The sequence below is a fragment of the Geotrypetes seraphini genome, chromosome 17, assembly GCF_902459505.1.
Source record: "Geotrypetes seraphini chromosome 17, aGeoSer1.1, whole genome shotgun sequence".
Classification (NCBI taxonomy): Eukaryota; Metazoa; Chordata; class Amphibia; order Gymnophiona; family Dermophiidae; genus Geotrypetes; species Geotrypetes seraphini.
In genome coordinates, this window is record NC_047100.1 from 33,505,554 (window position 1) to 33,529,150 (window position 23,597).

Genomic DNA, 23,597 nt, shown 5'->3' on the forward strand with positions numbered 1-23,597 from the left:
AAATTCCTATCACCCATTCCAATAATGATACTTACACTCCTATAGTCTGCAGCTACATAAACAAGACCAACATACTCAAAGAGCTAATTGAAGAACAGCAATTCAGCTTTCTATTCATGACGGAAACATGGTTTCCCACACAAGATGTCCCAAGGCTACTCTCACTATGCCCAAATGGATACAAGCTTATACACTTACCCAGAGCTGGGCACAGAAGAGGTGGATTAATACTCCTACACAAATCTTTTTTTTTAAATTCACATATTAGAAGCCATCTCACTAGAACTACTGGCATGGGAGATAAGTGGCAACTCCTTCCAGGGCTCCATAAGCTGCATCCTAGCCTACATTCATTTGGAAAAATGGACAGATGCTGATATATGTTTTGCAAATGCAATAACTAAATATGTAGTTGGTTATGACCTCACACTCGTCATGAGCAACCTGAACTTACACCTAGATCAAACCACAAACAGCTATACATCGAGACTTTTCAACCTCCTGGAAAAACTAGGCATAAAACTAAACCACACATGACAAGGTCCACCAATTCGACCTGATAACCTCCACAACATCTTCTACTGGAATAGGTAAACTCGAACTGAACTCCCTTAAGAAAGTGCCTTGGTCAGATCGCTCAATTCTAGACTTCACCCTACACTGGAAAAAATCAACAAAAACCTAATACCTCCTCCAGTGTATTCAAAACACAGACCCAAAACAACCCTGAGACATCTTGGAAGAAGACAGACAACTTCTAACATCAACACCCACACAGAGATCTGATTTCGTAGACCAATGGAACACAATATGCAAAGAAACTTTAACATTCAGCCTTTGTACTTTTAAGGCAGGGCGTTCTTACCTTTGGTTATTGTTTTCAAGTCACAATTAAGCAATGTTGAAATTTTACAAGTCTCTCAAAAAATCTACAAAACCTGCCATGTCAGCTAAAGAAACTACAGTATATTGTTGTGAAATCAGTCTACTGTAACATAGTGACAAATGTGTTAAACTCTGCTAATTAGTATTCAAAATGCAACAGCTTCATGTATACTACTACAAACAGTAATAGTAAATCTTTTTGATGCATACAGTGCCTTTTACAAAAATACTATCCTGATGTATTTGAAATCATATTTTGGAAACAGGGAAGCAGACCCCCTTCAGGATGGACATGATGGAAGAATTTTCAGTACAGATACAGTGTGGAAGCTTCTAGAATGGTGAACAATGTAGCTGTGCAACGACCGACAAGATATCTTCTCGGTGATGGTGCTGCAGCTTTGGAATGCTTTGCCACAACATCTACGAGAGGAAGTTAATCTGTGCCGTTTTAAAAGTAATTTGAAAAGCTTTTTATTTAAGGATGCTTTCAACCTTTTAATCCATGTTCTGTTTTTATACAATATATCTTTTCCCAATTGGATCTTCTGAACCTTTATCCCTATTCTTTTCTTCCATCTTTTCCTTCTTTTCGATTCACTGACATGTTTCTTCTCTGAACTTTGAAATACTAAATTGTAATTCTACTCCCTCTATCCTTTTTGTATGTTGAATTGTCTACCCTATTTTATAGTTAGTTTTTGGATGGTAAAAATACATGTTTATGTTTTAATAACTTTTATTTTTTGTATTTCGCTTACTAATACAAAATAAACCATTTATCAAATTTTAATAAAAACTTGAAGCATTAGGAAAGAATATTACTAGCGCCCAACACATATTCAGTGGAAAGCTGGAGATATAAATGAGGTACAGGGGAATAAAGTGGCATGCCTCTTGAGCACAAATAGTAGCTGCGCCAGGATCAAAGCAGAGACAGAGAAAAAAATGGTGTTGACAAGTATATGGAATGAGTTTCAGGATGGGATCAAATTAAGATAGGAGGAGATAAACTGACTGTGCATGGTTACTCAAAGAGATCATGGTGGTTCAGATTTCCAAGCTCAGCAGTTCCTAACCTGTACACATCAGCAATAAACACCAGGTGGCACCTCTTTGCTAACATAGATTCTAATTTTTCATGCAGTCAATGCAAAACATTCATTTGTTCTGAACACTACCATAGACATTTGCCACATAGCCACAGACTGCAGAATCCGCTTTTCCTTCCTTACCTGTGTGATGCAAGCACCAGTGAAAGCAACAATCACAGCTACAACATTAACCGTTAGCTGGAACTGCAGGAACTTGGAAATGCTGTCATAGACGTTACGGCCCCACATTACTGCTTTCACAATGCTGCTGAAATTGTCGTCGGTCAGTATAATGTCAGACGCTTCCTTTGCAACATCAGTACCAGCAATGCCCTGAAAAGATCATGGTGAGCACCGGTCAAAATGGAAAAATGTTGCATCAAAGAAACTAGCGTTTCTTCTCCAAAATCACACATTATAAAGCTGAATTTATTCTTATGGAGAAGGAGACCATCAACATAGTACAATGTAAGAAAATTTCAAACTGTTACATGCTTTTTTTAAAGTTAAGAAGCAGAAACATTTGTACACATAAATGCAAAAAGCAGTTGAATTGACACAACTTTTATTTATTTATTTTATTATTTATTTATTCAATTTTCTATACCGTCCTCCCAGGGGAGCTCAGAACGGTTTACATGCATTTATTCAGGTACTAAAGCAGTTTTCCCTCTCTATCCTGGCAGGCTCACAATCTATCTAATGTACCTGGGGCAATGGGGGATTAAGTGACTTGCCCAGGGTCACAAGGAGCAGCGTGGGATTGAACCCACAACCTCAGGGTGCTGAGGCTGTAGCTTTAACCACTGCGCCACACTCTCTCCCTATGTCAGGTTTTCCTTTGATAATGTGTCTGGTGGAGCTATAGAAATAAGTAGTAAAAAGGGAAAGGGACTTGTAGACCACCTTTTTGTAGTTATACAACCACACTCAAAGCAGTTTACGTACAGCGGTACTTCAAGCTTTTCCATATCTGTCCTGGTGGGCTCACAATCTATCTAATGTAACTGGAGCAGTGGAGGATTAAGTGACTTGCCCATGGTCACATGGAGCAACATGGGGTTTGAACCTACACCCTCAGGGTGCTGAGGCTGTGTCTCTAACCACTACACCACACTCTCCTCCAAAAGCTGCAGGAAAAGAACCCAAACCCAAACTCCAGAAACCACCCAAACAGGTGGTGGCACTTAGAGGAACCACCCAAACTGAAAGGTGAATACATGCTACTACTGGAGAGAAACAATATTCAGCTCTAGATAGATACAAATGGACCGGCCAGACCAGAGAGTAGAATGTAGCCCCCCTTACCTCACCTATGCTGCAAAAATGGCAAAGGAAATTAAGATACAATATTCAGACGGCGTAACAGTGTCCCATAGGGAAGTCCAGTATGTGAGACAAAGCTAAATCTACCGAAAAGGTCTGCAACCACCACCCTCACCAAAGTATGGGCAAAATAAAACAATCGAATAGCAACAGGCACGCTGGTACCAATGGGAACTGACTCAAGCCCCAGAGAAAATGCAGAAAGAAAGAAATGAGTCTCACTCAGATTCAGATGTCAGATATCCAGAAAAGGAAGAGCGAAAGAGAAGCCCACCAAGAAGGCATAGAAACAACACAGGACAACTGCTACAGAACAAAAAATATCTTCCGTTTCTCCATCTGTCACTGGAAGCTCCAGTACAGGCCAGTCCCATTCTCCTGGGACAGCCCCACTTAAGATGTTCAAAATGACGATGTCGGTGGTGGCCTCTTCTGGACAGAGAAAGAGAATGCAGTCTGATCCCAACCCAGACACCAGAGCATCTGAGAGCCTTCTTACCAAAGAGCAATTAAGTAACTCAAAGAGAGGTGTATTCTGGCCACCCCTCAATTGGGTCCACAAGTTCAAGTGGAATAGAATTTGAGTAAAACACATGAACCTATATTCCATGTGATGTAAAAAATTAAAACCAGGGAAAGAGCCACAGAGAATTTAGGGAATAAAGACTGCAAACCAGACAAGTAAAGCATGACAGAGACAAGATCTCCCTTATAGACTGAAGGAAATACAGCCACCGGCCTGTGCAGAAGCCAGAGTGGCTTCCTCCCTATCTGCTTGTGTCTAGGGAGCGCTAGCCCGCAAAAAAACTGGCCAAACAGCATCTTACATGCAAGCTCTTTCAATTCAGGCCTGCACCCACCTGCATCGCAGTCATTCTAGGAGAACATACCTATGAGACTTCAGGAGAAACCTTCTTACACAAAAAAGGATAAACGAGGCACCATCCCTAGATTGGCACAATAAGGTCGAACTGGAAAGAGTGTAGGCGCACACATGTAGCTGCTGAAGAACTGCCTAGTACCAACAAGAATTGTATCTGCTCGAGCTCCAGAACTCCAACAGAGAAAAAATCTGCGAGTGCAGGAAAAAAGGAGTCTCGTCACAATTAAAATACAAATCAAAAAGGGTAGAAGAGAAAGCTGTTACCTGGATAAGGCCAGAACCTGAGGCAAAACCCCCAAGAGATGAAAACTGCCTGCCTAACATGTCTGAAAGAGTATTAACACCTACAGCCCATCCATCTACCCTATAAAGATGGCATAGAAATGTACCAGCCTCCAGCTGTAAACTTGAACAGTATGCCGAAGCAACCTAACAGGAAAGCCAGACGACTTGATTGCCCAGAGAAAACGGTGTGACTCTGACCTGAGAATATCATGATCAGAGAGGAGAAAATAACACCACCTCTAATGGTATCCCACAATACTTCCTTGAAAGGAGTCCAATGTACTATACACCACTACAATCACACTCATGCCAGCAGCATCTAAATGGGTTCCAAGTGGGATATGAGCCTGGGTCCCCTTTCCTACAGTCCACTGTATGGACCACTAAGCAACCCAAGGGACGTCAGAGAAAGGGTGCTAAGCTGAAACAGAAACACATGAAGTCAGCCCACAGTGCCAGCAATATCCTTCTCCTGGAGAAACTAAGTAAGATAGTAGGAATTCCTCGCATAAGAAAATAAAAGTGAGAGCAGACATCAAACTGTCATGGACGAACAACAGAATATCCCAGCTCATGGAGCTGAAAATATTCAAAATGGGCCCCCCTGCCCAACCTGGAACCAAGTGACTGGGGGACAAAGTGTGTCAAGGGACCTAGCAAGTGCAACAGTCTATGCGTCTGCCAGCAAAACAATCACTGTGTACGCTCCCAAACCAATGCCATGCTGTATGTACTTCAAAGGGAACCAACAACCAGCAGCGCAAACAGGACAGACAACTCCTCGCTGTCTACCTACTCCAGTACAAAGAATGTATCAGCTAAAAGCTGCATATCCGTCACTTGCCCCAGGAACACTAGATAAACAGCCTGCCAGGACAAACAGGGAACTTAGGCAACCGCCTACCTCTACTCATCTACCCACAAACAGCAACCCACACGGCCAAAAGCAAAGTGGCCTAACCACGGCCAGCCCAGCCAAAGCCTACACCGGAGACTGACCTACCATGGGCCGCTGCAAAAAACCCATCCAGGAACACACCAAGAAATATAAAATGTAAAAGGGCAGGAAAATAGATAAAAATCACCAAAAAGAAACCTCCTCCCCGCTAGAAAGACGGGAAGGGAAACAACCGCGCACTGAATTCCCCCACCGAGGGAGAACAGCAACCATATGCAAAGTGAAAATATGTGGCGTTTCCTCTCAAGAAATTCACCTCTGCTGCTTAAGCGTGCCGAAAATCGGGAGACACCTGACAAACATTGGCGATCCTCCCGGCTCATTAAAGCCTCCGAGCCAGTGTCCTGACCCAACAAGCACGCTCTAAACCTGCAAAACTCAATTGACCGGCCGCCTGCCCCCGAAGGACCCATCTATGTGTGCTCAGTACGGCCTTTGAATCAATACAACATGGCCGCACAGGACTGAGGCAAACTCAGCCTCAGATCTCCTACGCGGGAAGGTACTGACACCCTTCCTTATGGTGTCCTTCTGAGAATAAACGGAGACCACATAACTCCCGCACCGCAGTACGGCTGAGTTAGGCCCAAAATGCTCTACCAAGCCGCAATCAACTCCACTGCCGGCAAACCCCGAACCAGCTGTGCATCCAATAAGGCTGAGGACAACTCAGTTCTCTCTATCTCCACCTGCTGGTTGATAAACGTAATCCCACTAGTCTCTGGATTCATCTGCTATTGTTGACAAGGAACAATAGATTTAATCAAAATAAAGTAAACGAGTTTTAAATACAGTATTTAAATGTGGAAACTTTATGGGGTCTAATTTTTAAAGTTCCAGTTGGTGCGTGACCTACTTGTGCAATTGTGGCCAGCAAAGTTAAGCACATTTAGCCAGAAAATGACATGAATACCAGGTTGGGCATTTGGCTGCTCAGGGTTAGTTAACCAAACTGAAAATCAGCACTGGTTAGCTAAGTCCTCTCCTTGTCCCTTGGCTACCTCCTTTTAGTGTGATTGTCTAGTCACTTAATTTCAGATGGTGACTAGATTTTGCCCCACAATCAGGGGCAGGGTAGAGGCAGAGAAGGGAAAATGTCCTTTTTATAGGATCTTTGGGATCCAGTCAGATAATTTTTTAGTTAACTATCTAGATCCCTTAAAAACCTGGTTTAAAATAGGTTAACAAATCAAGAGGAAGTGCTTAAAACAACAACTCACAAGCAAAGACAAAGTGGTCTAGAATAGTGTTGTTCAACCGACGGACCGATGCTGGTCCGCAGAAATTTTCTGATGGTCCACAGGGTCGGCATGTCCATCGGGCAGAAGACAGTGTTCTTCAGCCGCTGGTCCACGGTGCGATGAACGCGGTGTCTTCGGCCCCGCTCCCTGAGTGCTGCAGTGCACAAAGCCATGGTAAAAGGCTCCTACGTGTGTCCTGCGCCTGAACCAGAAGCCTTCTCTCTGATGTCACAACATCAGAGGGAAGGCTTCCAGATGAGGATCGGGACGCGAGTGAGGAGCCGCTGCCCACAGCTTTGTGCACTGCCAGCACTTAGGGAGCCAGCCTGAAGATGCCGCATTGATCGTACCATAAACCAGCCCAAAGATAACACCGGGGGTAGGCCAGAAAGCAAGGCACAGCATGGAGGGAGAGAGACAACAATGGTAGGGGAAATGCTTTTATTTTTTTATTTAGTGATTGATTTGTCTGTTCAGGAAGAAGTGCATTTGTTTCTTTTCCTCTTGGGTTGTACTGCTTGCAGAGTCTTGCATCTTAGGGTTTGTTTGTAAATACTTTGAGTTTTTGGTCCTGCATTTGCATGGGGTTATCTGTTTACTGGTAGGAATAAATGTTGAAAAGCATACAGTGTGCTTTGTGTATTTTAATTTTGTGGGTAACCATTATGTGTTGTTAATACGATTATATTGTGTGTATATATGAAATATGAATGGAAAAAATGGTGCTACAATGTCTTAATAACAGACTATGGACTTTTCCTCCAGGAATTTGTCCAAATCTTTCTTAAAACTAGCTACGCTATCTACAATGAACCAAGCATGAGAGAAATTTGCATTCTATGAGGGAAATGCATGTAAATCTCTCTCAAGCATATTCATTGTCAAAATTCTAAATATCAGATTGGCTGGATGTATCCCGAGGACTGGATTTATTTATTTATTTTATTTCAGCAGATTTGGTATGTCACTCTTTGCTATAAATATTAGAGCCCCCTAACACAGAAGCAAAGAATGAAACTTGTAATATATTTAGAAATGAGATGAGTTTCCAATTTTTATTTATTTACTTAAAAATTTATATACCCCCTAAAAAGTCTAGGCAGTTTACAATTGACATACAAAATAAATTAAAAAAAGAAAAATCCCCCAAACAGTAGATCATCTATCTAACAAAACTGCTGTGACCCACCCTGTTGATCATATTCATATCCTCTACATAAGTACACCAGTAAATAACTATATCCTCTAAAGCAGGGGTGCCCACACTTTTGGGGCTTGCAAGCTACTTTTAAAATGACCAAGTCAAAATGACCTACCAACAATAAAATTTTTTAAAAAACACAAAACACACTATACGCAGAGAAAATGTTAATTATCATTTACATTTGGGGTTTTTTTTTCAAAGAGGTCAAGGCAGATGACTTTAAAATATGCAATGTCACCTCAGTAACAACTATACAAAAATAGACAAAAACATACCCCTCACTTTTTACTAAACCGTGATAGCGTTTTTTAGCACAGGGAGCTGCGCTGAATGCCATGCACTGCTCCTGAAACTCATAGACTTCCTGCGCTAAAAACTGCTATTGCGGTTTAGTAAAAGGGGGCCATAGTGCAAAATATAGACAACACATATAAATTCTCAAAACAGACACATTTAAATAAAATCATTTTTCCTACCTTTGTTGTCTGGTGATTTCATGAGCCTCTGATTGCACTTCCTTCTGATTGTGCATCCAATATTTCTTCCCTTCTTTCTGCCTCCGGCATGCTTCCTCTCCAGATCTCATTCCATTCCCCAACCAACATCTCTCTGTCCATCCATGAGTCCAACTTTATCTTCTCTCCCTGCCTGCCCCCTGCCACCCGACACACTCCATTCTCTCCCCCAACTTTTTCTTCCTCTCTCCCTGCCCCTCCCCTTTCTTTCTCTCTCTCCCTGCCCCCCTTTCTTTGGCTTTCTCCCTGACCCCCTTTCTTTCTGATTTTCTTTTTTTCTCCCTGTCTCCCCTTTCTGTATTTCTTTCTCCCTGCCCCCCGTTCTTTCTTTTTTTTTCTTTCTCTCTCCTTGCTCTCCAAGCCACCACCGCTGATTTAAGCCTGCTTCTCCAATGCCGCAAAAGCCAGGCCCACAAGCCTCACCGCACCCCCCCCCCCAACATCAATTCTGACATTAGAGAGGAAGTTCCAGGCCATCCAGGCAGCGATTGGCTGGCCTGGAACTTCCTCTCTGATGTCCAAAATGACGTCCGTGAGAGGGGTAGCTTGTGGGCCTGACGCTTATGCAGTGGCTGAACATACCTGGCTTTTGCGGCATCGGGGAAGCAGGGAGAACGCAAAGGCAACGGAAGTTGGCTCTGCGATCGAATCATATTGCCCTTGTGATCTACTGGTCGATCGCGATCGACCTTTTTGGCACCCCTGCTCTAAAGAGTAAGAAACTATCTGATCTTACGTTAACTACTATTCATAGGCAATTCATTCACACAAACACTTAAAGACTTTTTTTAAAGACATCTCTAGTCTTACACGGGTGCAATTGACCTGACAATGTATTTTACAATTTCACTCCAGCAACTGAAAACAAGAATTCCTAACTCTTGCATGCATTACATTCCTTTCTCTCTCTGCAAATAATTTCATTGCGTTTACAGATCTTACATATCTTGAATACATCCAGGTGCTTTATAATACAAAGCTTGATGAATTATCACTTTATATTGCACTCTTTGCTGTATGGGAAGCTAATGCAGTTGTTTTAAAACCAGCATGATGTGGGTCATCTGTGAAAGCCCCATAATCAATCTAGCAGCAGACTTCATTAGTACTTGCAAAGCCTTACTCCTAATTTTCGTTACCCCTCTAAATATAGTGCATTGCAGTAATCTAATCTGCCTAATATTAACACTTGCACCAATGTGTAATAATCATAGAGCATTAACACTGACTTCACTGGTCCCAAAAATTCTTAACTGCTCCCCCAAATTCTCAAAATTATCCGCATCATTTCATTTCTGAGAAACAGCATTCATAATATTCTGGCTCACCCAGCACAATTTTAACTAAGCCTTTCACCTCAGAACCTCTGCTTCGTAAATTACATAACTTGTTGGATGACATACCATTGCAAAACCAACATCTGCTTTCTTAAGAGCTGGTCCATCGTTGGTTCCATCTCCAGTCACTGCCACTACTTGCCTCTGGTCCACCTGTGTGCTGTCAATTATACCTGCAAAGTAAGGAAAGTTGGAGGTCTTTACTTGGCAAGGCACAAATTTTGGGAGCCCACATTTTATTTCCTTGCATATAAATAAAATCTTGAATTAGGGCTAATCTAATAAAATTTTCAGTTTATATATTGGGTCGTGTCCCGAAGGAGCTCGACTCGGTTTACAGTTGACTAAATTAGAGTGACATAAAAGCAAGCCCATTAAGAGGAGACCTAAGAATAGGTAATTATTGATTCAAGACAACATGAAAATTAAAATTGAAATGTAAAATTGTTTAAAATTTAGTTAAAAGACTAAAATAATTAGGGAAAGTTGTTGCTACGACACTTCAGCAGGTAGATCTTCCAAGTATAGTGTAAACAACTAGGTTTTTAGAGCTTTCCGAAATTGTAAAAACTGTCCTATCAGTCTGGTGGAATCAGGAAGCCCATTTTGAATACCATGGATTTGCTAAGCTTCTCAGCACGTTTTATTCCTCTAAAAGAAGGATATGATAGTTTATATATTGTTGTTGTCCTGGAATAACAGGATCTAGTAGTATTCCAGCCTAGAGGGATAGAAGAATCAAATATTCCATAAAGGAATTTAAAGATAACACATACACACTTGAATTGTATCCTGTACTGAATTGATAGCCAGTGAAGTTTTCTCAGTATTGGGGATACATGATCATACTTCCTCTTTCCAGCCGCTGTATTTTCTATCAGCTGCAGCTGATCTAAGCTACCCTGTTTAATACCCAAATAGACAGAGTTACAATAGTCCAACTGAGCGAGGACAGTGGACTGTACTCGCAATAAGTAGTGTTCATGATGAAATAATGATCTGACTTTCCTCAGCATGCGCAAACTAAAGAAACATTTCTTTGCCAAAGAGTTTACCTGATCGTGAAATGTAAGAGAAGAATCCAGAATAATACCTAAAATTTTGGAGGAAAAATCTAGGTGCAATGAGATGCCTGATTTTAATGTGACATCAGCAGGGAGGTTTTTTAATCTAGGCCCAATTCAAAGTAGTTTAGTTTTAAATGCATTCAGTTTCATTTGAATGGACGTTGCCTACATCTGCAATTTAGAGATGCTGTCAATGGCCAAAACCAAATTAACAAGATCGGGACTGACTTCCAATAGAATGAAAATATCATCCGCATAAGTAAATATAGTCTCTGCGGAGGAAAGACGAAAGTTTTTCAATGAAATCATTTAGATATTGAACAAAATTGGTGACAAGGGGGAGCCCTGCGGTATCCCACAATTGGGTATCCATGACGATGAAACCTCACCCTCTAGACATACCTCATAGGAGCCCAGCGAGAGAAATTTGCTAAACTAATCTAAAACCACATGATGCAAACCTATGTCGGCTAGCATAAGGATCAGAATATCATGATGGACCACATCAAATGCAGCCGACAGATCAAATTGTAGCAACACCACATATTTATTTTGCGTCTCCAAATGTTGAATCTTTGCAATTAGTGACAATAAAAGGGTTTCTGTACTGAAATTTGATTTGAACCCATGTTGAAATGGCAACAGAATAGAGTATTTTTATAAATGATTAGAAAACTGACTAGAAATAATTGATTCCATCATTTTTGTCATTAGAGGTATATTCGCAATTGGGCGATAATGAGAAGGGACCGAAGGGTCCAAATCAGCACTTTTCAATAAAGGTGTTAAAATTATATTGCCCATATTCAATGAAAAATAACCATTACTTAACAGATGATTTAATAATGACTTTAGCCAAGTAATAGCCTGTGGAGAGATATCCCCATAGAGATAGGATGGAAAAGGATCCTGAGTACAACTGCACCTCTTCAATTTTTCACATAGTTTTAAAACTTGAGGTTCCGAAACAAGATCGAAGGCATTCCAGAACCGATCCACAAAGGTTAATGTTAACTCATTGGAACACAAAGGGAAGTCATCAAGATTGATAGTAGGGAAGGTATCCCTAATAAGAGTGATTTTGCTATTAAAGAATTTAGCTAATTCCTCAGCAGTTGGAGTACAATTTTGCTTCGATGTATTTACTAAAGATAGTGAACGCCAAAGTTTGAAGAGTGCTACTTTGATTGTTTGATCTAACTATCTTAATACCATAATAATTTTTTCTTGCAATCTTAATTTTCTGATTATATTCCTTTTATCTGAATCTAAATTAGTTTTTTTCCCTTTCCGTTCCAATTTTCTACATAACCTGCTTTAACTCCTGGTGATAGGCTGTATACCAGGGTGCTTTACGCATATAACTCACCACTTTTGTTGTTAAAGGGGATAATGTTTGAAAAGTATTTTCAGACAGTCTCATCCACTCTTTCCAAATGTTTTCTGGTAATTTATCAGTGGAAATACATGGTAAAATTTTTAGCAAATTGGACCAAAAGATTTTGGAATCAATTTTTTTCTGGTGGTTATAGTTTGTTTCTGCAGCTCATCAACGTTAAGAGGGGACATGAAAATTGGAAGACAGAAATGCTCAAGAAGGTGATCTGACCAGGGAACCCTTTGCCAGTGAATTTCATTTAACTTAGTCAGCGATTGTCGCTAAACCTGTTTTTTCACAGCTTTAACGACAATCACTTTTACCAACCAGATGCACAAAACGGCTCACTGTGTGATTTTTCCCTCAATCTCCCATTTTCCGATCCAGTCATGCAAATTAGCTAAAACCCCATGCAAAGTAGCCAAGCGATTGATGCACTAACATCACTTGGCTATGTAAAAAAAACAGGGGTTTTAGCTACTGGAAAAAAAAATGACTTAAGGGATTACCAGAAGATGACGAAGGGGTTGGCAGTGATTGGGAGTGATATGTCATATATAGGTGGGGTCAACATGGCACTTTCATAATTGAAACTCAAAAGAGAAGTAATGCTGGGGCATAAAGAAATAAAAATCTCAGGTATGTGGCGTTCTCGTTATCCTCATTCTCTTGTTAATGTAGTTTGTGCATGTTGGTTTATGTAGTTTAATTGAATATGGTTGTGGGTCATTTTATTTGTGGGTCATGTTGTTCTAAGTTTAGACGCAACTATCTGCGCCACATCAATGGCGGCTGTAAATGGACATGCATACATGTACTAACCAATATACATATAACTGACAGTATTTTATAAGTTAAAGGCATCATTTGAAGACATGCCCATGACCCACCCATGTTCCAACCATGTATAAGTCCCCCTGAAGTTACACACCATAGCACTTAGGTGCTACTGGTGCACATACACCCATATCTACCAATTATTGTGCCTATAACATGTGTAAGTGGTATAAATGTACATCCTATATGTGCTATTTCTCTTCTTGCTGAAGGAATTTGAAGAAAGTGGAACAGTATAAGGATGTCTGTAACTTAGACCTGGACTTGATACAGTATATCCAACTCTTTATTACCTGCATCCTCACAGCTGAGGGCATCAACCAACAGTCAGTATCATGCTGAGGAAAGTATTACCTTTATCGTATTTGGCAGGAAGATGCCTTCCATGTACCATTAGATTCCCAGCAGCACTTTCAGTATCTCGCGTTGCAGAGTTAGGCTCAGAATAACAGTACATACATATCACTATGTGCTTTTCTTGGTGTGTCATTACATTGGCCAGTGAGTTTAAATAGTAGCTAAGGTGTTGACAACACCCTACCTGCTTGCAGGGGTGCCAGAAAATGACAATCAAAAACTGTTCATATTCAAAAAGTCTAGGCTGGCTAACACTGCTTTGACGAGTCTTTAATCTAGAGCTGCCTTCACTCTCTGCATCAGTAGCATGCCTAGCCCTCTGCATGTCGGTCTCTACTTTCAGCACCTTGGATCCCATAGGGGCCAACCTGGGCAGGAGCAAGACATTCAAGCTAAGCTGGGATTTCTGAAAGTTATATCCTGATGCATTTTGGCATCTGTGGCATTGATTTCAAAGGGTAAAATCAAGGACTACATTTAAATATGACTAGACACTGGGATGTAAGTTTAAAACATTACTGAATAAAAACTTTGTCCTGGTACTGAGTAGTTTACCAACTCTGCAAGAAGTGCAGTTTCAAACCTGGCATGCCAGCCTATCTTGGTGCTGCCTTTAAGAAGCAGCCTTTAATCTTATGTAGATGAAGAAGAAAGATGAACAGCCAGACAGAATGTGAAAAAGGTGGGAAGTTATCATTACAGGCTACTGGTAAGATATAACATGGGACCTGTGTTAAAATAGTGTAAGTTTGTGGTACAATGACAATTCTTAACAGAAGCCCATGTGGATAACTTCCCCCATTAGTGGGAAGAGATTCAGTCTCTGGTAATCAACGTTGATACTGGGATGTCAAAATGCCTCATTCCACCAGTGCGTAAGAGTCCATCTCATTAGTGATTTCACAATGGCATGGTTGCCCTATACTTTTACTTCATATAGCAGATTCTAGAGAAATTTGGTTTTTTTCCCTTTAATTAAGGGTAGAAGTTATTAATATGGGTTACTGTTAAGCTTCATTATTTTACTGTTAACCTGAGTTATTATTAACTAGGTCTCAATGCAGAAAATGTCAGAGGTAAAATTACCCATCTTAACATTAGTCCATATTGATAACTTCCCCCATTAGTGGGAAGAGTTTTAGTCTCTGATAACCAGAGCTGATATCATGATGTTTCTTTACGGAGGGAATTTATCAAGGTGGACTACCATTAAAACATGTTATTTTACTGGTCTCACTGCACAAAATGGGTGGGACCAATGCTAAAATAGCTCATCTCAATGGTTGCCCACATTTGATAACTATGCCCCCAAATTAGCAGAAGAATAGTAGGAGCAGTAAAAGTGATATAGGTAGAGAAAGCTGTAAAAGACAAACAGGAAAAAGAGGGAAGGAGACATGGGTAGTGAAAGCTGTGCCAGTGACACAAAGTGAGAGAGAGGTGGGAGAAGAGTGAGATCATACACTCAGCTGCAGAGTTACCAAGGTGGATACATTTTAAATAAAGTGCATGAAGACCAGGGCATTAAAAGTCTTGACAGTGCAGTAATCGGAGGAAGAAATCAAATTACTAGCACACAATTCATGACACACTAGAAAATTTCCCTTTGTGATTCTTTGCATCCTGAGCAGGAGTTTTTGTTGATGAGATTTGCTTCTTATAAATTAGATTCTAGGCATTTCTATCTGTGGCAGAGTGCCCAGATTTCTTCGTATTATTGACTGTGTACTGTGATGCATTTTTCTGTAAGCACCTTTTGATCAACACTAAAGCACCCTCCTGCATTGTACTTTGCCAGACATGACTGAGCAGGAAATATGTGCAAACTCAGGCAACCTCTAACTCTTCCATGCCACCACTATGGGTCAGGAGGATCTCATAGAATTCCTATGAGCATAGGAGCTGTTACTGGCATGGCTGGCACTAAAAAAAACGCGCTACTCTTTTGTAAAAAGTCGTGGGGTGGGGGGGGGTAAGCTTTCTGCTGTTTTGGGGATATGATAATGTCCTATGACCTGCTTCACAAGCATTTTTTTTTAACTTGAAGATGAGAAGAGCTCATACGCATCTTAAAATGAAACAAAGGCTCACGTGTCTCACCCTATCAGGCAGCTGTGTGATCAGATCCTCTCTGTATAGCATTACAGAGAATATTAGTCAGCAAGTGTATCTCGTATTTCACTACAAGGAAACTCTGTTCCACCTGCAAGTCAGATCACAGGTATCAATAAGTGAGACCTCAGGTTTCACTTCTCAGGAGTATAGTAGAGTTCTCATTGGCAATGTCACCCTTAAGAGGATACTGTTTCTTAAAAAAAGAAAAGAAAATAAAAGAAAGAAAGAGTGAGATAATAAACACAGAGAGATTGAAATATGATTGGGCATCTCTCAGCTTTGCCTACTGACGAATCGAGACTATGAGGTTCATAATCAAAACAGAAATACGTTTAAAAACCAGCCCAAATCGGCACTTGGACGACCTAAAAGCCAGGTCAAAAAGGGTTTTTAGACATATCCGGAGACTTTTTAGGCCTCTGAATGCCGCTGTGCGCCCAGAGCTCAAAGGGGCATTTTTGGAGGATTAGTTAGGGCAGGAGGTGGGCAGGATGTGGGTCGACCTAGACTTAGTCATCCTGCAGGGATAATTGAAAGTTTAACGAGACTGCCTAGATGGAACTATTATGTTGTCACTTAGGTGATCTAAAAACAGGTATACATAAGTGACCAGAAGGTATCCAAAGTGACCATATAACCACAGCAGGGACAAAGTACAGACCCCTCCCCCTCCCCCAGTGATCACTGATCCCCTCACACCGCCATAAATATTGGAATAAAAACATGCATACCTGTCTTTGGAACATCAGCACCTGGCATTGGAAAGCCTAGTAGAGATGCACAGAGGTGGCTTAAGTAGTCTGGGGGATGGGCTAGTGAGCCATAGAGAGGAGGACTCAGGCCCATAAGCCACTCTAACCACTACATTCATGGTGATAAATGTGCACCTACCAACCCCCCCCCCCCTCCAAACCCTACTGTACTGTCATAAAGGTGCCACCTGCAGTCATAATGACTGGTAGACAGGTGGGTATAGTAGGGGTAGTAGACGGGTGGGTATAGTAGGTTTTGGGGGTGTTTTGGCAACTCACCATGACCTAAAAGGGAGTTGTGATGAGATGTTTATGTGGCACCCTTTTTGTGAAGTTCACAACAGTACCCTGTAAGGTGCCCCACTACTCTGTTGCCATGTCTGGGTGTCCAGTCCATCACTTTGCTGGCCCTGCCCACATCCAAAAGGTCTTGTTCTGGGCATTTAAGATTTAGACGATGTTTTGGACAAGAATGTGGTATAAAGATAGACGACTTGGCAGTCAACGGCTGGATGTATAAGTAGACAAGTTCCCCCCCCCAAAAAAAAATATATTGGATGCATTTGTCGAGAATAGACTTTAGACGCTGCCGACTTTGGACTACTTAGACTTTTTTTTAAAAATTATGCTATTCCATGTAAGCTGCCTAGGGATAGGTGGGGTTTAAATTGTTTAAGTATATAAATAAATAAAGAGGGAATCACGGGCTCAAACAGTGCTAACTACCAACTATTCTTACATATATACTGGCAAGATTAATTGAAAGGATAATGATCTTTTTATATATTTTGAAGTACTGAAATTGGTTAATTCTGATGAATATATCCCCATTACAAGTCTCAATAAACATTGACCCTCTTAGCAATGTGACCCTTAATGATTGTTCTTTATGCTGTCTGTCACATGTATTCTATCACCCCAAAATCTCCTTGATATATAACAAGTGGATGTCCACATTTTTGTATCCAAGGTCAAATCTATCAACAAGTGGAAGCAATTCACCAAGTCTTTGAATATTTTGGACTGATCTGCAAATAGATCATCATAATGTCAGCATTGTCAACTCATTTAAAGGAAGACACAGGACACATTGAATCAAAAATATGCTCAGGAATGCAGTATGGGTGAACCTGAAGGGGGAAAAGAAAGCACTAGAACAACATTCATTTCTGGGCCAACCGTGAAGGAAACAGAATTTTCTGTCATCAGTCTCATACCAAGATAATCAGGATGTTTCCTAACTGGATAGTGAAGAAAAAAACCCATCTAAATAGTTAAGCACTGTCCTCCATGACCTTCCCACCTTGCACTCAACTCCTCCCACAAGAGATCTTCCCTCCAGACTCCACCCTTATCTGACCCTCCTTCCTGACCCCTCATTGCCTCCCCCATCCCCAGTGGACCCCCGTTATGGGCCCTGATGGTTCAGCAGGTAATTTGGACAGGAGTTATCCCTGCTTACTCCTGTCCATGATGTCTCCTGGCTCATTTTGACTCAGGAGATGGCATGGTCAGGAACAAATAAAGATCATGAGATATTCAATGACAGTACCCTCATAGGTGGTAGCACTGAATACTAGGGCTTAATTTAGCATCAGCTGAATATTGGAGAGTCTTTTTCAAAATACATATAAAGACACTGGAGAATACATGTCTAGAATGCAGTATGTGCGGCAGGGACAGTCATTTTATAAAGGAAAAAGTTCAATAAAAGAGCACTTTTGCAAGTGTAAGTACTGGTATTTATAATTGCGAGAGCTGATTTTACAAAAGTGGACGACCAGCTAAAGCCAATTAAGGAGCTGAGTAACATAACTTAAAAAAAATAAAAGGATGTGATTTTAAATACTACTACTACTATTTATTATTTCTATAGCGCTAAAAGGCATAAACAGCGCAGTACATTTTAACACACAATAGACAGTCCCTGCTTAGAAGAGCTTACAATCTAATTTAGACAGAACATTTCAAGGTCTGGGGGGGATTATGGTAGAGGAAATTAAACAGTGGGTATAGGTATCTTGCAGCAGTGAATGGGAGTTGAGTTGAAAGCAGTTTCAAACAAGTGGGCTTTTAGCTTGGATTTGAATATTGCTAGGGATGGAGCACGATGTTGTTCCAGGCATATGATGTCACAAGAAAAAAGGGACGGAGTCTGTAGTTGGCAGTGGAAAAGAAGGATACAAATAAGAGGGGCTTGCCTGATGAACGGAGATCACGGGGAGGAGCATAGGGGGAGATAAGTGAGGAGAGATATCAGGGGCCTTCAGAGTGAATGAACTTGTAAGTCAGCAAGAGCAGTTTAAATTGTATTCGGAAATGGATGGGGAGCCAATGAAGTGACTTGAGGAGAGGGGTAATGTGAGAATAGCGGCTCTCATGGAATATGAGTCATGCAGCAGAATTATGAACGGATTAAGAGGTGAGAGATGGGTGTGCGGGAGGCCTGAGAGAAGTATGTTGCAGTAGTCTAAGTGCGAGGTGATGAAAGCGTGGATAAGGGTTTTGGTAGTATGTTCAGAGGGAAGAGCACGGATTTTGGTAATATTATAGAGGAGGAAGGGACAGGATTTGGCAGTTTGTTAGATCTGAGCAGAGAAGGATAAAGAGGAGTCAAAGATCACCCCAAGGTTGCAAGCTGATGAAACAGGGAGGAGGATAGTGCTATCCACAGAAATAGAGAACAGAGAGAGGGGGGAGGTGAGTTTAGGTGGAAACATAAGGAGTTCAGTTTTACCCATATTCAGTTTGAGATGGTGGTGAGACATCCAAGCGGCAATGTCAGATAGGCAGGCTGAATTTGGGCTTGCACCTCTGTAGAGATATCTGGTATGGAGAGATAGATCTGAGAGTCATAGAAACATGATGGTAGATAAAGGCCATCTAGTCTGCCCATCCGCACTTAACATTATCTCTTTCTCTCTACGAGAGACACCACATGCCTATCCCAGTCCCTTTTGAATTCAGACACAGTCTCTGTCTCCACTACCTCTTCCTGGAGACTGTTCCACGCATCTACCACCCTTTCTGTAAAAAAGTATTTCCTTAGATTACTCCAGAGCCTATCACCTCTTAACTTCATCCTATGCCCTCTCATTTCAGAGTTTCCTTTCAAATTAAAGAGACTCAACCCATGCGCATTTATATTACGTAGGTATTTAAAGTCATCAGTATAGAGGTGATATTGAAAACCACGAGAGATGATCAGTGTACCAAGAGAGCGGGTATATATGGGAAAAAGGAGAGGGCCCAGGATAGAGCCTTGGGGTACGCCAATAGACAATGGAATGGCAGTGAAGGAGGATCCACCATAACATACACTGAAGGTACAATTAGAGAGATATGAAGAAAACCAGGAGAGAGCAGAACCCTGGAATCCCAGTGAGGACAACATGTCAAGAAGGAGGTGGTGATCAACAGTGTTGAAGGCAGCAGACAGATCCAGAAGAATGAGGATAGAGCAGAGTCTATTGCATTTGGCCAGGAACTGGTCATTAGAGACTTTAGCAAGGGCAGTTTCTGTAGAGTGGAGAAGGCAAAAGCCCAATTGAAGCGGGTCAAGAATATTATGAAAAGAAAGGAAGTTCAGGCAATGGCAGTGAACAGCACATTTGAGTAGTTTGGATAGGAAGGGGAGAAGGGAGATAGGGCGGTAGTTGGAGGGAGATGTAGGGTTAAGCGAGGGCTTTTTGAGGAGGGGTGTAACTACAGCATGTTTGAAGACATCAGGAACTGTAGCAGTGGAGAGCGAAAGGTTGAGGATGTGACAGAAAGGAGGGATTACAGTGGGAACGATGGATTCGAGTAGGTGGGTAGGAATTTGATCAGAGGAACAGGTGGTGGGTTTGGAGGAGGAGAGAAGGTGAGCAGATTCCTCTTCCATAACTTCAGAAAAGGAAGAAAGGGTTGTTGAAGGGAGGTTGACAGAGTGGACAGTCGGAAGGGGTGGTGGTGGAGGAGACATTGTTGAGAATTCAAGGCGCTTGTGAATCTTGTCGTGGAAGAACTCTGCCATTGTCTGGGGGGAGAGTGAAGAGGGGATAGGAGATGGGGGCACTTTGAGTAGAGAGTTGAGTGTGGCAAAGAAACAGCGAAGGTTGGCACTAAGAGAGTTAGTTAAATGGTTCTAGTAGTCCTGTTTGGCAAGCGAGAGGGTAGAATGGAAGGACGTCAGCATGAATTTGAAATGAATGAATGAAGTCAGCAAATGTGTGGGATTTAAGCCAAAGACGTTCAGCAGCTCGGTAATAGAGAGGTAAGCAAAATTGCCTTCTCAATCACTTGAACAAGCCCCAGGTCCAAACACGCAGTTAGCTGACAAATCAGCTGGTATAAATTCTGACATCCAGTTAACTCAAGTCTCTATTTTGGGAGGAGAGAAGGGGGCTCCCTCATTGCTTGCTCAACAGGAGTCAACCTTGACTCAAGGGCACATCTGAATCTGGTATTAAGTATTATGCGATTGTAAATACATGTGCATTTTTCTAGTCCTCCCAAAACATGCTCCTTTGGAAACTGCCTGCTCTGGATCTATTTGTATAAATGACATCTTTCCAAAATAGCTGTTTACATGAATAGGTCATTAACACATTTTACATAAGTAAAATCTCACATACGGTCCATTTTCAGACACCATGGACACCATATTCATTTAAGTGCTGGCATTAGCACTAAATTTAATATACTGTATATGTTCAGGATTACTTTTAACATAGACAGCAGTGCTAAATATACAATACAAATTAAGGGGTCCTTTTACTTGCGAGCTAACTGATTTAGCATGCGCTAAAGATTAGTGCGTGCTAAATGCTAAGGCACCCATAGAATGGCCCGGATTCTCAAACCAGTGCTGATTTTCTAGATGCCAGTAGACACCCATACCTCTGTTAAAAACATAACAGATCTGAGGCACATCATGTCACCTAGAAAATTGGCACTGGAATCATGCCTACATGGGCACTTTAGGCCAATGAACACCAAAGTAAGCATGGCCTATGCCAGAAGTAGCATTAGGCAGTCTAAAGCGCCTACATAAGAACGATTCACATGAAAATAGGTGCCAGAAATGTAGATCCGGAAAACCCTGGCCTACATCTCCAGCGCCTATCTTTTGCATCGACATGATTCCGAAACCAGTGCCAATGCCATGATGCTTTTAAGGCGGCCACTGATATCAGCACTGGTTCAAGAATCTGAGCCTAAAGTTTCTATTTTCTTCTTAGTGCAAAAACTGCTAGGGTCTAAATTAGTATATATTGTATTCAGTTTACTTATACAAATTGCACTGTTCATCCTTATGGCGTGGCTCCTTGGTACCTGACTCAAATTTTGAAAAGATATTCTCCAAATCGAAATTTACGGTCAGAAACAACTATGAGGTTAATTGAGGAAAAGAATCAGGAAGCACATTTAAAAAAAAAAAACCAAAGCACAGCTGCTGTATCAGTGGCAGGCCCAAGACTTTGGAACTCAATGAAAGGAACATTGGGAACTTGTACAGATATTAAGTTTTCAAGAAATTATAAAAGACCTCCCCATTTGTGAGATTCTTCTTTTCTTAATTGTCCAAATGCATGTAGCTAACAGAGTATCCCTATATGGATTTGAAGAGAAGATGATGGTTCTCCTTGAGGCTTTTATTTGATAATGTATTAATTGATAAGTAATGTTTGTTACTTTTATGTATATATTACCTGTTACCTGCTTAGTTGATAAGCGGGATATAAATTTTTAAACTAAATAAATAAATAAAAAAACTATATACCTTTTACCAAAGTATGTTTGTCAGTAGGAGATGAGCGAGCCAGCACACGAAGCTTTGGCCAGATCTTGTCAATTCTTTCTTGCTCAATCTAGAAAGCAAATATGAAAAATTTTGAACTATAATACAACTGGAACATATGCAAAGTTATGAATAATACCAAATACTACAGTGAGACTTATTTATGGTCTGAAAAAGTACGATCATGTAACTCACTTTTACAGAGAACTACATTGGTTGCCTATAGAGGCAATGTTATCTTTAAGCTGGGTTGCATCTATTACAAAGTGGCGGAAGGTCAAGCCCCATTCTATTTGATAGAATTGTTCTCTCATTCCACCCAACTCTGCCCTTGCAGTTCTAAAGCTCTTTTCATTTTTCCGCCGGTTAAGAGTTGGAGATTTAAAAGATATCATGATATGGCTATACGTTTGGCTAAAGCTCTCCCTTTTATTATTGGTATGCATCAAACAGGATTCGTTGCTCAAAGACATTCTTCTAACAACACTAGGCTTGCATTGCATATGTTAAATTTATCCAAAGCCTTAAAAGATCCAGTTTTTTCTGTATCACTTGATGCAGAAAAGGCTTTTGATCGTGTTGAATGGACCTTTATGTATCAAGCGATGGAATGGTTTGGTATCGGCTCAGGATTTATACAAATGGTTCAAGCATTGTATAGCTCTCCTATTGTAATGTAATGTAATGTAATTTATTTCTTATATACCGCTACATCCGTTAGGTTCTAAGCGGTTTGTAGAAAATATACATTAAGATTATAAATGAGAAGTAAGAAGGTACTTAAAAAATTCCCTTACTGTCCAGAAGGCTCACAATCTAACTAAAGTACCTGGAAATTAATAAAGAAGAGAAAATAAAGATGGTTGAAAAAAGAAAAATTCTATGTGAACTTATAGGATGGAAATTAAACTGACAGTGAAGAACTGTATGAAAAATACATATGGAATTCAGTTAGAGAGGGTAGGTTACAATCTATTTATGGTATTTGTTTAATTGGAAGGTGTTAAGGTGGGTAATTTGGGGGAAGGTTATCTGAAGGTAGGTGAATCTTCTGGAGGTAAAAGAGGAGGGGTTAAGTTATTTGGATGAATTTTTTGAAAAGCAGGGTTTTGATTTCTTTTCTGAATGTTTTGAAGTTGTCTGATATTGTCATAAGATTGGAGATGGAATGGTTGATTTTTGCTGCTTGTGTTGCCAGAAGGTTGTCAAACATTTTCTTGCGTTGTGTGCCTTTGAGTGGGGGGAAGGCGAAAGGGTTCGAGGTTCTTCTGTGTCTTGAGGTGGAGATTTGGTTTAAGCGGTTGTTTAGATAGGAGGGGGAAGAGCCGTGTAATGCTTTGAATATCAGGCAGTGGAATTTGAATTGGATTCGTGCTTGTATGGGTAGCTAGTGAGAATCTAAGAAGGCAGTTGTTATGTGATCATATTTTTTGAGTGAGTAGATCAATCTGAGGGCAGTGTTTTGTATGGTCTGGAGTTGTTTTATCATAGTGGCTGGACAAGGAAGATATAGGGAGTTGCAATAATTATATATTAACAATAATTTTTCAGAAGGTTTTAGGTTGCAAAGGGGGGTTTAGT

At 40.9% G+C, this 23,597-nt stretch overlaps 1 protein-coding gene across 2 annotated transcripts in view; it reads right to left on the reverse strand.

The window, feature by feature from the left end:
• Positions 1-23,597, reverse strand: part of ATP2B2 (ATPase plasma membrane Ca2+ transporting 2) — a 691,115-nt gene that overhangs the window by 137,253 nt on the left and 530,265 nt on the right. For both annotated transcript variants that reach the window (XM_033926077.1, XM_033926076.1), the window contains 3 exons: positions 21,999-22,086; positions 9,795-9,901; positions 2,121-2,312 (listed from right to left, as the gene is read on the reverse strand). In XM_033926077.1, coding sequence (XP_033781968.1) covers positions 2,121-2,312; positions 9,795-9,901; positions 21,999-22,086 — 387 coding nt within the window. The remainder of the gene's footprint in view (positions 1-2,120; positions 2,313-9,794; positions 9,902-21,998; positions 22,087-23,597) is intronic.